The sequence below is a fragment of the Eriocheir sinensis genome, chromosome 30 (assembly GCF_024679095.1).
Source record: "Eriocheir sinensis breed Jianghai 21 chromosome 30, ASM2467909v1, whole genome shotgun sequence".
NCBI lineage: Eukaryota > Metazoa > Arthropoda > Malacostraca > Decapoda > Varunidae > Eriocheir > Eriocheir sinensis.
In genome coordinates, this window is record NC_066538.1 from 17,315,678 (window position 1) to 17,328,702 (window position 13,025).

The 13,025-nt window shown below is 43.1% G+C and overlaps 1 protein-coding gene across 1 annotated transcript in view; it reads right to left on the reverse strand.

Moving 5' to 3' along the window:
* LOC127005343 (uncharacterized) overlaps positions 1-13,025 on the reverse strand; it is a 135,976-nt gene that overhangs the window by 25,438 nt on the left and 97,513 nt on the right. The window contains exon 11 of the mRNA XM_050874110.1: positions 10,705-10,812. Within this exon, the coding sequence (XP_050730067.1) occupies positions 10,705-10,812 (108 nt within the window). The remainder of the gene's footprint in view (positions 1-10,704; positions 10,813-13,025) is intronic.

The window sequence follows — 13,025 nt, forward strand, 5'->3', positions numbered from 1 at the left end:
TGTACTACCTTCATTTATCTCTCAGCACCTGAAGTTTGCTTACCTTGAGGAGCTTTTAACAAAGATTGCGCTCATCTTAACTCTTTCCCTTCCCTTCTCTACCAACTTTCCTTCCTCTACATTAATTTTCCAAGGCACTTTCTTAAATAGGTAAAGGTAAAGTTGGGGGCATACCCTGTAGCAGCGCGTGGCCTCGGTGCTCATCTCCGTCACATTGGCCCTTGAGCCTGTGGTGGGAGGGAGCCCGTCACCCCGGGACACAGGGCCAGTGTGACATCCGGGTTACCACAGTTTACCTTCCCCAGGTTTCCCCAGGCACCCATTTATCCACCAGCCCGAGAGGGAGGATGAACAGCTGGGTGAGCTGCACGCCGACTGCCCGAGCCGGGATTCGAACCCTGGCCCGCGGAGTAGAAGCCTAGCCAGGCAAGCTAGACCACGGAGGCGCAATAACCAATAACCACGGAGGCGCACTTTCTTAAAATAACCTTCATAAAATTCTAATCCCTTGAAGTTCGCTTACCTTGAGAAACTAATAAACCCAAATTATGCAGTTACCAACTCCTTTTTATCTTTTGTATCCTTTTTCTCACTCACTAACTATATAACTCCTTCTATAGCCTTCATCTGTTTTTAATCACCTGCAGTTTTTGTGACTCCCACAACTTCTCAGATATTCACTATCCACCTCCTTCCTCAAATTAGCTTCACCTATTTCCAATCACCCGCAGTGTTTGTATGTCTTAGGGACGCTGTTAACCCAGATTCTGCACTTTCTAACTCCTCTTGTATTCGTTAACAGTAGCCACCCCCGCATGTTACTTCCATTTACTTATAATCACCTGCATTTGTTTGTCTATTAACCCAGATCTTGTTTCTCGCACTTTGTTCATTTTACTGTTCTAACCTGTTACTGTTACTCACGAACCTCCTACTTCAACTCTATTCTCTAAACAGGTGCCACAATTCGCTTCATCACCTCATCACGGATATGGAAACGGAACAAAGGCTGGAACGAGGGCTATGTAGAGAGGTTTTCTTAGGCAGCTTAGGTGAGGTTAAGTGAGTAGGTGAGTGGGCGGAAGGATATCTGGGTCAGTGGTGTTTGGACAAAGTAATACAAGTAAGGGTTTAGTAACAGGAGCAGGTACTTGAAGCTGATGATTAGTGACGCCTCTTAAATTCCGCCGCCATGTTGCCTCTCTTTCTATCTTCTATCTATATTTTCATGCTGACTGCTCTTCCGGACTTGCTAACTGCATGCCTCCCCCCCTCCCGCGGCCCCGCTGCACACGACTTTCTACTCATGCTCATCCCTATACTGTCCAAACCCCTTTTGCAAGAGTTAACCAGCATCTCCATTCTTTCATCCCCTTCACTGGTAAACTCTGAAACAGTCTTCCTTCGTCTGTATTTCCTCCTGCCTATGACTTGGCCTCTTTCAAGAAGAGTGTATCAGGACACCTCTCCACCCGGAATTGACGTCTCTTTTGGCTACTCTTTACTTTTATCTTTTATAGGAGCGGCGAGTACCGGCCTTTTTTTATACTCTTTTTATTGCCCTTGAGCCGTGTCCTCTGATGTAAAAAAAAAGATTTATTATTTATTATTTGCGAGCATCGTAAGTCTAATTTGTTTTGTTTTGTTTTGTTCAACGTTCTCGGAAGTGACACAAAGACGTTACCCTTGACCTTTACGTTTCCTGCAACACACACACATACGCACACACACTCACACTCACACACCCACACACCCACACACACACAAAGGAAGGGTGAAGCTGTGAATAATTGAAGAATGTAAAATAATTCTTCTACAAACCTCCTCTATCACCTGGCGACACACTCATACACACACACACACACACACACACACACACACACACACACACACACACACACACACACATCCCCTCCGACACACACATATCCCTCCCTTCCCCCACACAAGCTCGGTTCACCCTCCTAAAAAAACTCATTCCCGTCCAAGAATCATTTAACACTCCCATAACTCGGGTCACACATCGTTGCGGCGACAATTCTCAGCATTACTCTCTGTCAGGTAAACCGGGCGAGGTAACACTCCATATTTCAGGCAAGGGGAAGGGTGGAGCAAATCTAATAGACACACGAGGACAAAGAAGGACTATAAGGAGACTGCAAGAGGACGGCTAACTTGAACATTGCAGGGGAAGGATGGAGGAGATTTAGCAGCCACGATACTCAAGGACAGACAAAGATATGAAGAGAATGCAAGAAGCCGGCTAATTTGAACAGGTCAGGGGAAAAGTGGAGCAAATCTAATTGTCACGTTACTTAAGGAGACACGAGAATATAGGGAGACTTCAAGAGGCCAGTTAACTTTTAAACATGAAAGGGAAGCGTGGAACGAATCTAGTAGCCACTTAACACAAGGAAACAAAGGAATAGAAGGAGGCTGCAAGAAGACGGTTAACTTAAACATTGCAGGGGAAGGGTGGAGCAGATTTAGCAGTCACGATACTCAAGGACAGACAAAGATATAAGGTGACTACAAGAGGCCGGCTAATTTGAAGATGTCAGGGGAAGCGTGGAGCAAATCTAACAGACACAGGAGGACACAGAAGGTATATACGGAGACTGCAAGAGGCCGGTTAACTTAAACATGACAGGGGAAGTGTGGAGCAAATCTAATAGTCACGCCACTTAAGGGCAGACAAAGATTTAAGGTGACTACAAGAGGTCAGCTAATTTGAACATGTCAGGGAAAGGATGGAGCAAATCTAATATACACAGGAGGACACAGAAGGTATATACGGAGACTGCAAGAGACCGGCTAATTTGAACATGTCAGGGGAAGCGTGGAGCAAATCTAACAGACACAGGAGGGCACAGAAGGCATATACGAAGACTGCAAGAGACCGGCTAATTTGAACATGTCAGGGAAAGGATGGAGCAAATCTAATATACACAGGAGGGCACAGAAGGTATATACGGAGACTGCAAGAGACCGGCTAATTTGAACATGTCAGGGGAAGCGTGGAGCAAATCTAACAGACACAGGAGGGCACAGAAGGTATATACGGAGACTGCAAGAGACCGGCTAATTTGAACATGTCAGGGAAAGGATGGAGCAAATCTAATATACACAGGAGGACACAGAAGGTATATACGGAGACTGCAAGAGACCGGCTAATTTGAACATGTCAGGGGAAGCGTGGAGCAAATCTAATATACACAGGAGGGCACAGAAGGTATATACGGAGACTGCAAGAGACCGGCTAATTTGAACATGTCAGGGAAAGGATGGAGCAAATCTAATATACACAGGAGGACACAGAAGGTATATACGGAGACTGCAAGAGACCGGCTAATTTGAACATGTCAGGGGAAGCGTGGAGCAAATCTAACAGACACAGGAGGGCACAGAAGGCATATACGAAGACTGCAAGAGGACGGTTAACTTAAACATGACAGGGAAGGGTGGAGCAGGTTTAGGGCCAGTTCGACGGTCCAACACAGTCATTGTTAGCGCACAAACCAAACTCTATTCTCCACAATGACCGGTGATTTCTACTCAATACCAACTATTAATTAAAGGGACGTCCTGTGTGGTTTCAAAAAAGTTCCTCTTTTCTATATAAACAGCAAACACTATATACATGGAATTTTCTTTGTATTTTGTGATTGGTTGGGGAGCTTACAAACCTAATTAGTGTACTGGACTGTGAAACTTGTCCTTAGTAGTCGCGATACTCCAGGACAGACAAAGACATGACTAGACTACAAAGGACAGTTAACTTCAACATGGCAGGGGAAGGGTGGAGCAGATTTAGTAGTCGCGATACTCCAGGACAGACAAAGACATGAGGAGACTACAAAGGACAGTTAATTTCAACATGGCAGGGGAAGGGTGGAGCAGATTTAGTAGTCGCGATACTCCAGGACAGACAAAGATATGAGGAGACTACAAAGGACAGTAAAATTCAACATGCCTGCTCCTGAGACTCCTGCACCTAATCTCCCTCTCTCACCCACGAGAATGCACATATATATAAGAAGACTGCAATACAACAGTCAACAGTACAGGTGAGCTTCTGAAAGTGATCGACTCACACCCCGGACGACAGATGATAGAAAACTGGCAGGGTTGTAGAAATAACCTCGTGAATTATCTTTATGATCTTGACTACTACAACGATGGTCGAGTTACTGCACGAATACGGTTATGAGATGATAAGAGTGATCGTTTGTTTTCTAGATGGGGACCGAGGAAAATTTGTGAGGTTGGAGAAATGACCTTGTGATTTCTTTTGAGGGACACACAACACTAATTTCGATTCGTACAATGATAATCTAGTTAAAAGTGATCATTTGAAAATCTACAACAGGAACGACAGGAGGTGAAAAACTGGTAAAAATGGCTTTGTATATTATTTTTTTTAGGGGGGCAGAACACTGATTTAGATTCAACGATAATTTTAGTTGAAAGTGATCGCTTGAAAATCAACATCCAAATCTAGTTGAAAGTGATCATCTGAAAATCTACAACGGGAACGGCAGGGGGTGAAAAACTGGTAGAAATGGCTTCGTATATTATCTTTTTTTAGGGGGCAGAGCATTAGTTTCGACTCAACGATAATTCTAGTTGAAAGTGATCGCTTGAAAATCCACAATGGGAGCGACAGGTGGTGAAAGACTTGTAGGAATGGCTTTGTATATTATCATTTTTTTATGGGGACAGAACACTGGTTTCGATTCCTACAACGAGGATTTACTTTTTACTTTACACAACGTGCCCAAAATTGCTGGAAGGGCGCGGATACTTTTGCCTCTATTGACATTATTCTGCACGGGCTCCGGTGCTTTTTGGGTCCGCCAGAGACCACTGAACTTTGCCTGAAATGCCACCACGGTTTAGTTTATAGCACATTTAATTCTCCTCAAAATGCCACGATGACATTTCTATTTTAATGATCCGTGGTGGCCAGCGGGGGAGGCCATGACCTTTAGACCCAGCGTTGGAGTCCGGCCATCAGCTAACATTACTCAGCTTTTTCTTCCCCAAGCAGAATTTCTTCGTACTAAATCAAACTCTGAAAGAAGGTTCATCATTATAACAATCCTTTAACGCTACAGTGAAATCATTTGTCGAGTCCGTTTTGGCGCTGGCTTCCGTGGGTCCATTTCTCCCCTCTGCTCTGCCACACAGTCCCAACACCTATTTCTTCCTCTCATATGTCACCTATAGCTAACATGTGAGAGGAAGAGATAGGTGCTGGGGCTGTGTGGCAGAGCAGAGGGGAGGAAAGGACCCGTGGGAGCCTTCGCCAGACCGGCCTCGACATATTTATATAGTATTAGTATTAGTATTATGGTATGGAGACAGATAAAAAACTAGTGTCCTTCCGAGGGGCCAAAAGGATAGGAGTGTCTGCTTGGGAGAGAAAAGTTTGTGCTATCACCAATGACCTCTCTCTTGGCCACTCCTCTCAACTCTTTTTTGTTGGAGCGGTGATTTGCGGGGTTTTTTCATTAGTTTTCTTTTTGTTTGCCCTTGAGCTGCTTCCTTTGCTGTAAAAAAAAAAGAGTAACTAACCTTTCAACTTTTATTTTACTGAAACTCTCTCTCTCTCTCTCTCTCTCTCTCTCTCTCTCTCTCTCTCTCTCTCTCTCTCTCTCTCTCTCTCTCTCTCTCTCTCTCTCTCTCTCTCTCTCTCTCTCTCTCTCTCTCTCTCTCTCTCTCTCTCTCTCTCTCTCTCTCTCTCTCTCTCTCTCTCTCTCTCTCTCTCTCTCTCTCTCTCTCTCTCTCTCTCTCTCTCTCTCTCCCCTATCTACCTGTTTATCTCTACTGCTCTCTAACTTTCATCTATTCCATTCAAGTGACAAAAAAATACTGTGTAATTACTGAAAAATCTACGGCGTTCTCTTCATCCTCATCTGCCTTGTTAGTGTCGATAAAATGTACATTATTCACTTTTTATTCACAAGTTTTCACATCTACTGGAATAAAAGGAAAGCATGTTCGAAGGCTCCGTGAGATTAATTATTCAAAGCAATCACAAGTTACTTGCTTTTTTCTGCTTTCATCCCGTAAAAGTCAGACGCCATGGTTTGAATCCCCCAATATGACATTTTAGTGTTTCTTTTTTCTTTTGGTGGGGGAGTAGATTCAAAGCCTCTATGTAAGTAAACAAACACTGAACATACAATTATAAAGGCAGAAATGCATCACTAGGAGCAGAAAACACTCACTTATATTAGTTCGACCCTTCACTCATGTTATTTGATCGAGTTTAGGCACATGTCCGAGAAACATTTGATCACTATGTTTATAATGGCTCCCGAATTCAGCACCCTCAAAGTGTAGGAACTGCATCAGAATACTGTCCAAATGATTCTGTTGGGGGGAGGTACAAAAAGTGATGGACAAAACTGAAGTAGACTGACACACACGCACACGCACACACACACACACACACACACACACACACACACACACACACACACACACACACACACCTTTAACCTTTCACTCACATAAAAACAATAAAGCAATCTAACGCTGCCAAAAAAAGTAAAAGCTGCAGATCCTCCGTGAGAGTTATCGAACCCTGCACATACTCACGACGCAAACACCAAAAGAACAAAAGACTGTCGCCATCTTGAGACCCGATCCTTCACTTGCAATAACAGTAAAGGAATTCCAGTTCAGTAAAAGAGAGGAGGGAATAGATTCAGAATTCCATCATAGGGAATCGAACGCTGAACACTGCCTAGCCACTTTCTGACTGTTGATTACAAGATACTTGATCCATCGTTAAAATAAAATATGTATTCCAATTCTATGAAACGGGGAATGGAGTAGATTTAAAGCTTATACAGAAGAAATCCAACTCTGAACACTGCCCAACCACAAGAGCAAAAAAGACTGTCGATTATAACATTCTTCATCCTTCAGTTCCTTGACAACATACATATTTCAATCCTATAAAAGGGTAATGATAGTAGAATCAAAGCCTCCATATAGGACTCAAACACTGTACACTCTATCCAGTCACAAGAACAAAAGACGGTCGATTATAACATTCTTGATCCTTCAGTTCCCTGACAACATACATATATCAATCCTATAAAAAGGTAAAGATAGTAGAATCAAAGCCTCCTGTACACTCTATCCAGCCACAAGAACAAAAGACTGTCGATTATAACATACTTGATCCTTGAATTAAATTACAGCTTTCGTATTTTAAACCTACAAAAGGGGAAAGGGAGTAGATTCAAAGCCTCCACGTAAGGAATCAAACACTGTACATTATCTAGCAACAAAGAAATCGCTAAGAACAAAAGACTATCGATTGTAACAAACTTGATCCCTCAATAAAATAAAGTATGTAATCCAGTTCTATAAAAGGGGAAAGGGAGTAGATTTAAAACCTATACATAAGGAATCCAACACTGAATACTGCCCAATCACAAGGACAAAACAGGCTGTCGATTATAACTTACTTAATTCTTCAAATAAATAATAGCATTCGTATTTTAAACCTATAAAAGTTGGAAGGTAGTAGAATCAAAGCCTCCACCCGAAGAATCCAATACTGTACATCATCTAGCCACAAACAAATCCCAAAGAACAAAAGACTGTCGATAATAACAAATTTGGTCTTTCATTCCTATAACAACATTCGCATTTCATTCGTAAACAAGAGGAAGGTAGTAAACATTAAAGGGAATCGAACACTAAACATTGCCAAGCAACAAGAACAAAAGAGACTGTGGATTATAACATACCTAATCCTTCAAATAAATAGCAACATTAGTATTTCAATTCTACAAAAGGGGGAGGATAGTAGATTCAAGGCTTCCGCAAATGGAATCAAACACTGAATACACTGATAGATAAAAAAGAAGGAAAAAATAAAATGTAGGATTATAACACGTTTAAACCATCACTACAATAACAACATACGTATTCCAGGTCCAGAAAAGAGGAAGAGAGTAGATTCAAAGCCTCCACCCGCTCGATCCTACACTTGCTATGTTATTCAGTCGAGTTAAGAGTGAAAATTCGGATCCTCCACATTAGAGATTGAGTACTCAGAACTCTGTCCAATCAAAGGAGAGGATTTAGACTCGCCATTAAAGAGATCGAACACTGAGCACTTAAAACATAAAACAGTAATACTCCAAACAAAAGCCAAACGCCATAACACGATAGAATAGTTTATAATGTTAAGTAGGAAGGAAATTGAGCCTTGTTGAGAGAGCGAGATAGATAGATAGATAGACAGAGAGAGAGAGAGAGTAGGCTAACAATAAAGCACCATAAAGGAAAAGCCATAAAATAAGAGTGTAGTTACAATGCTCTCTTCTTATGCCCCCCCCCCCTCCCCCCCTCACCACCACCACCATCACCATCAATACGACCAATCACCACCATCACCACCACCACTTCAGTTCCCCTCACCATCCATCACCACCCTCAACATCATCACCATCATTGCTTACACCACTAACATCATCACCACCACCACCACCACGACTACTACTACTACTACTACTGCTACTACTACTACTACTACTACTACTACTACTACTACTACTACACTCAAACACATTATTGCCTTTCGTAAAATAAATAACGTGCCGCGAATCAGACCAAGACCCATAAATCAGAGAGGAATGTATAAGTAATAAAAAAAAAGTAATATAGAAAGTAATGGAAAATAAACAGTGCAATAAAGATACGAGGAACGAGGTAACTTTGAAGAGGCATAATAAAGAGATATGAAAAGTAAATATATGAATAAGTAAATACATAAATAAAGGAATAGGCTAAGTAAGTAAAGTATTTCGTGGTCTGTCTCTCGTTATTGTTATTAATATTGTCTTTCTCTTGTCCCTCTTGTTCTTCTCTCTCTTCATATTCTTCTTGCTCTAATCAGTATTTTCTATCATCGTCGTTATTATCTTTCCCATTATTTTCGTTGCTATTGGTTGCATTGTTATCATCATCCCTTCCTCCATCATGGCCGTCTTCCCCGTCTCTGTGCGTCGCCTTGTCACACAACACATCACATTCACAGCCATGCACCTTGGAAGTCAATGTCACCAAACGATAACACTGAACGCTGCTCCGTCTTGCCCACATGCTATTGTAGTGCAGCGACTTGCCTGATGGGCGAGCCTCCCATAGCTCACTCTGCGAGGGGGGCACCTGTTTGGCCGACTGGTAATAAGGAGTTGCTCTCCCGTTTCGATTGTCGCGGATTCAATCCCCGCCGCCGGCAAAACCTATCCTTGTCTGATTTAATTTCTCGTGTGTTTCGTTACACGCGGTGGTCGTGTTGGAGCGTAGTAAAGAGTAAATTCTGGCGTTTCACTGGTGGCAAGGCGATGGCATCCTCTCCTGTGATTCTGTTGTGTCCCCCCGAGTGGGTAACAAGAAGAGTGTTGGGAAATCTCAACACACAGAAATTAATCTAAATAGGAATGGAGAGCCGTGTAGTGCAGCGACTTGCCTGATGGGCGAGCCTCCCATAACTCACTCTGCGAGTGGGGTACTTCTTTGGCCGACTGGTTAAGGAGTGGCTCTCCAGTTTCGCTGGTCGCGGGTTCAGTCCCCGGCGCCGGCAAAACGTTTCCTTGTCTGGATTAATTTCTCGTGTGTTTCGTTACACGCAGAGGTCTTGTGGGAGTGTTGAAAAGAGAAAATTCTGGCGTTTCACTATTCAGGTTAGATTTTCTGGTAATCTCAGTTCAAATTCGTGATGGTTCTAAAGCCACCGTATTATCAGCTCTCATTTCCTAGTTAGCTGTAGTAACGTAATATTCTTGCTGTGAAGTAGGCGAGACCTGAGGCGCACACAGTTCACCGTCACGAATTCAATAACAATTTATGAATATGCGATCTCATAGACTCATCACACCACCACGCAAGGCTGCCAAGAGGTCAGCCATGGCGTCGTGAGAGCAATGCCTGAGTCCGTTACAGGTCGCATTATTACAGTTCGAATGCCTTGCTCCTGCACACCACCTCAGTCTGTGTACACATAAACTCGGCACACCTCCGCATAAGGTTGTCAAAACGGAGGCACACACTACAGAGGCTTGTCGATATCGCTGCAGTGGCGTCCTGACGGTAACTTATGAAACCAGACTAAGTTGCATTAATACACTTTGAAGACTTCGCTCCTACCTACCACTGGGTGTACTGCAATGATGTGCGGCAAGAAGCGGGTGACGTCGCCGATCTACTGTTGAATAAGTTGTTTTCTCTGCCTGTTTTCAGCTACGTCTTGTGCCACACTGACTACACACACTGCTTACACACTGCTGGTACGTGTCAACGCCATTGTTTTCCAGCTTTCATTTCTGCTTCCTTGTGTTTAGAGTGCCGTAGATTCTCGCGGCAGGAAATAAAGCCGATTTACACCACACACTTTACACACTTCTACAATACGTGTCAAAGCCATTTTCTCCATCTTCTATTTCTGCCGGCGTGTGTTTAGTGCGCCATAGACTATCTCACGGCAGAAAATAAAGCCGATTTACAACACACACTTTACACACTTCTACGGTACGTGTCAAAGCCTTTCTCTGAGTGCTCTTCTTCAGTGTGTGGTTTTAGCTGCACACTACAAAGGTGCAGACAGTGTGTGGAGGGGTGGAAGTACGTCACCAAGAGGCGGCGGAGGAGGAGAGCACAGATAGGGTAGTGTACAGTCCCCGGGTCAGGAGGGCACCGTACCCGCTGTCCAGGAGCGTCTTGTGGAAGCTCGCCAGCAGCATCTTGAACCGTGAGGGTCGCGGGGAGGGGAACAGCACCATCCTAGAAGAGCGGGGGTCCTTGCCTCTGCCCAACCTACGCCACACACACACACACCACGTTAAGGAAATAAAGAAGTCTGCCCGGATCAAGGTAGCCAAGACCACACTCATTCAAGAGGAGGCTATCAAGCAGGGTTGCCAAATTATCGTACTCAGGGCATGGCATTTTCGTAGTTTCTTACCGATAACTACAGCAAAGAAGAACGAAAACGACTAGTATTCAACAGTTTTAACGATAACTTTCATTTTCTACCGTAATTTGTGTGGTTCCGACAGTTTTGGAACGTAAAAATGATAAATGCAATGTTCAGAGTACGACAATTTGGCGACGGTGCTATCATGACACCTCTTCACCCGATATTGACCTCCATTTCGGCCTCCTTTTCCTTCTACATTTTTTTCTGTATATCGTCTAGTGGGCTTTTGTGGTTGTTATTGACTTTGTTTTTGCCTTCGAGCGGCCTTCCTTGCTGTAAAGAAAAGTGGAGCCAGGTGCCTAAGACCCTTGCCCTTCCTCTCCCACCAAGAAGCTGCCGTGAGCCGGGACCATACTCGCGACCCTTCAGTAGCGAGCCAAGCACCGCGCCCACAGAGCCTCCTTCTTCTGCCACTTCCTTGTGCTGCCACCTGTCGCAAAGTTCCCAAATCACTCACGCGGCGGCCAGGTGTCTTAAGATAGAGTTTAGCTATCTGTAAGTGTTCAGAATGACGTTGCTGCCTGGCTAACGATTAGGTGAGTGTGCGGAGGCGACTCAGGCGGATTTTAAGGCAAAGGTCAAGGAATTATAAGAGAAAAAACAGGAACATTTGCCGTGAATAAACAAGTAACCGAACGATGACGAAATAAATAAAGTGGAATCAGTCATACCAAAAAAAAAAAAAAAAACAGAAATGAATATGAATAAATAAATAAATTAGTAATCGAACATATTAATTAATGCTATTGAATACTATAGTTTAATAATTAACATAATCGATTACTAAAAGTTACATTTCCTGCCAACAAGACATTCTGCTTACATGGTTCTCCAGTCTCTTTTTTCCTCGTTTCTCTATAATTCAGTTCCCAATGGCGCCAAGCATGAAGGAAGGAAGGAAGGGAGGGAAGGAGGGAGAGAAAAAGAAGGAAGGAAGGAAGGGAGAAAGGAAGGGAGGAAGGACGAATGGAAGTAAGGAAGAAAGGAAGGAAGGAAGGAAGGAAGGAAGAAAGAAAGAAAGAAAGAAAGAAAGAAAGGAAGGAAGGAAGGAAGGAAGGAAGGAAGGAAGGAAGGGAGGGAAGACGGATGGAATTAAGGAAGAAAGGGAGGGAGGGAGGAAGAAAGAAAGAAAGGAAGGAAGGAAGGAAGGAAGGGGAGGAGGGAGAAGAAAGGAAGGTGAGGAAGGTGAGGAAGGAGGGAAAAGAAAGGAAGAAAGGAAGAAAGGAAGGAAGGAAGGAAGGAGAATAGGAAGGAAAGGAGGTAGGGAGTAAGTGAGATGGAAATAAAGGAAGAAAGGAAAAGGAAAGTCGGAAGGAAGGAAAGAAAGACGGAAAGAAAGAAAGGGAGAGAGTAAGAAATGAAAGCAGGGAAGTAGGAAGGAAGAAAGAAATGAAGGAAAGAAGGAAGAAAAGAGAGAAGAAAGGGAGAGAAGAAGAAAGGAAAGAAAGGAAGAAAGAAAAGAGTAAGGAAGAAAACGAACTTCTAATCCCCATTAAAAAAGAAACTATAAATAAATAACCAAGCAATAGCAACAACAACAACAATAATAATAATAATAATAATAATAATAATAATAATAATAATAATAATAATAATAATAATAATAATAATAATAATAATAATAATAATAATCAGTCTGAAAACCGCTCGCCCGCCTGTCCACCCTCGACGTGTTTGCAATCCATCACATTAAATATTCATGTAACAGTAACACACACACACACACACACACACACACACACACACACACACACTGCATACCTACAACACCCCGACGCCCTGCAATACAACACACACAACACCCGAGAGAATGATCACAACACAAGGAGGAATTACACTCAACCCGCAATTCAACCAACCAACACCCAACAAGAACACTCATAAAACAATAGTCACCCAGCCCAACCCAAACCAACCTAACCCAATCCAAACCAGCCTAACTTAACCCAACCCGTCAAAAAAAATATGAAAAATAACGTAGCATAACATCGTATTACACACAAACACTAAAAATACA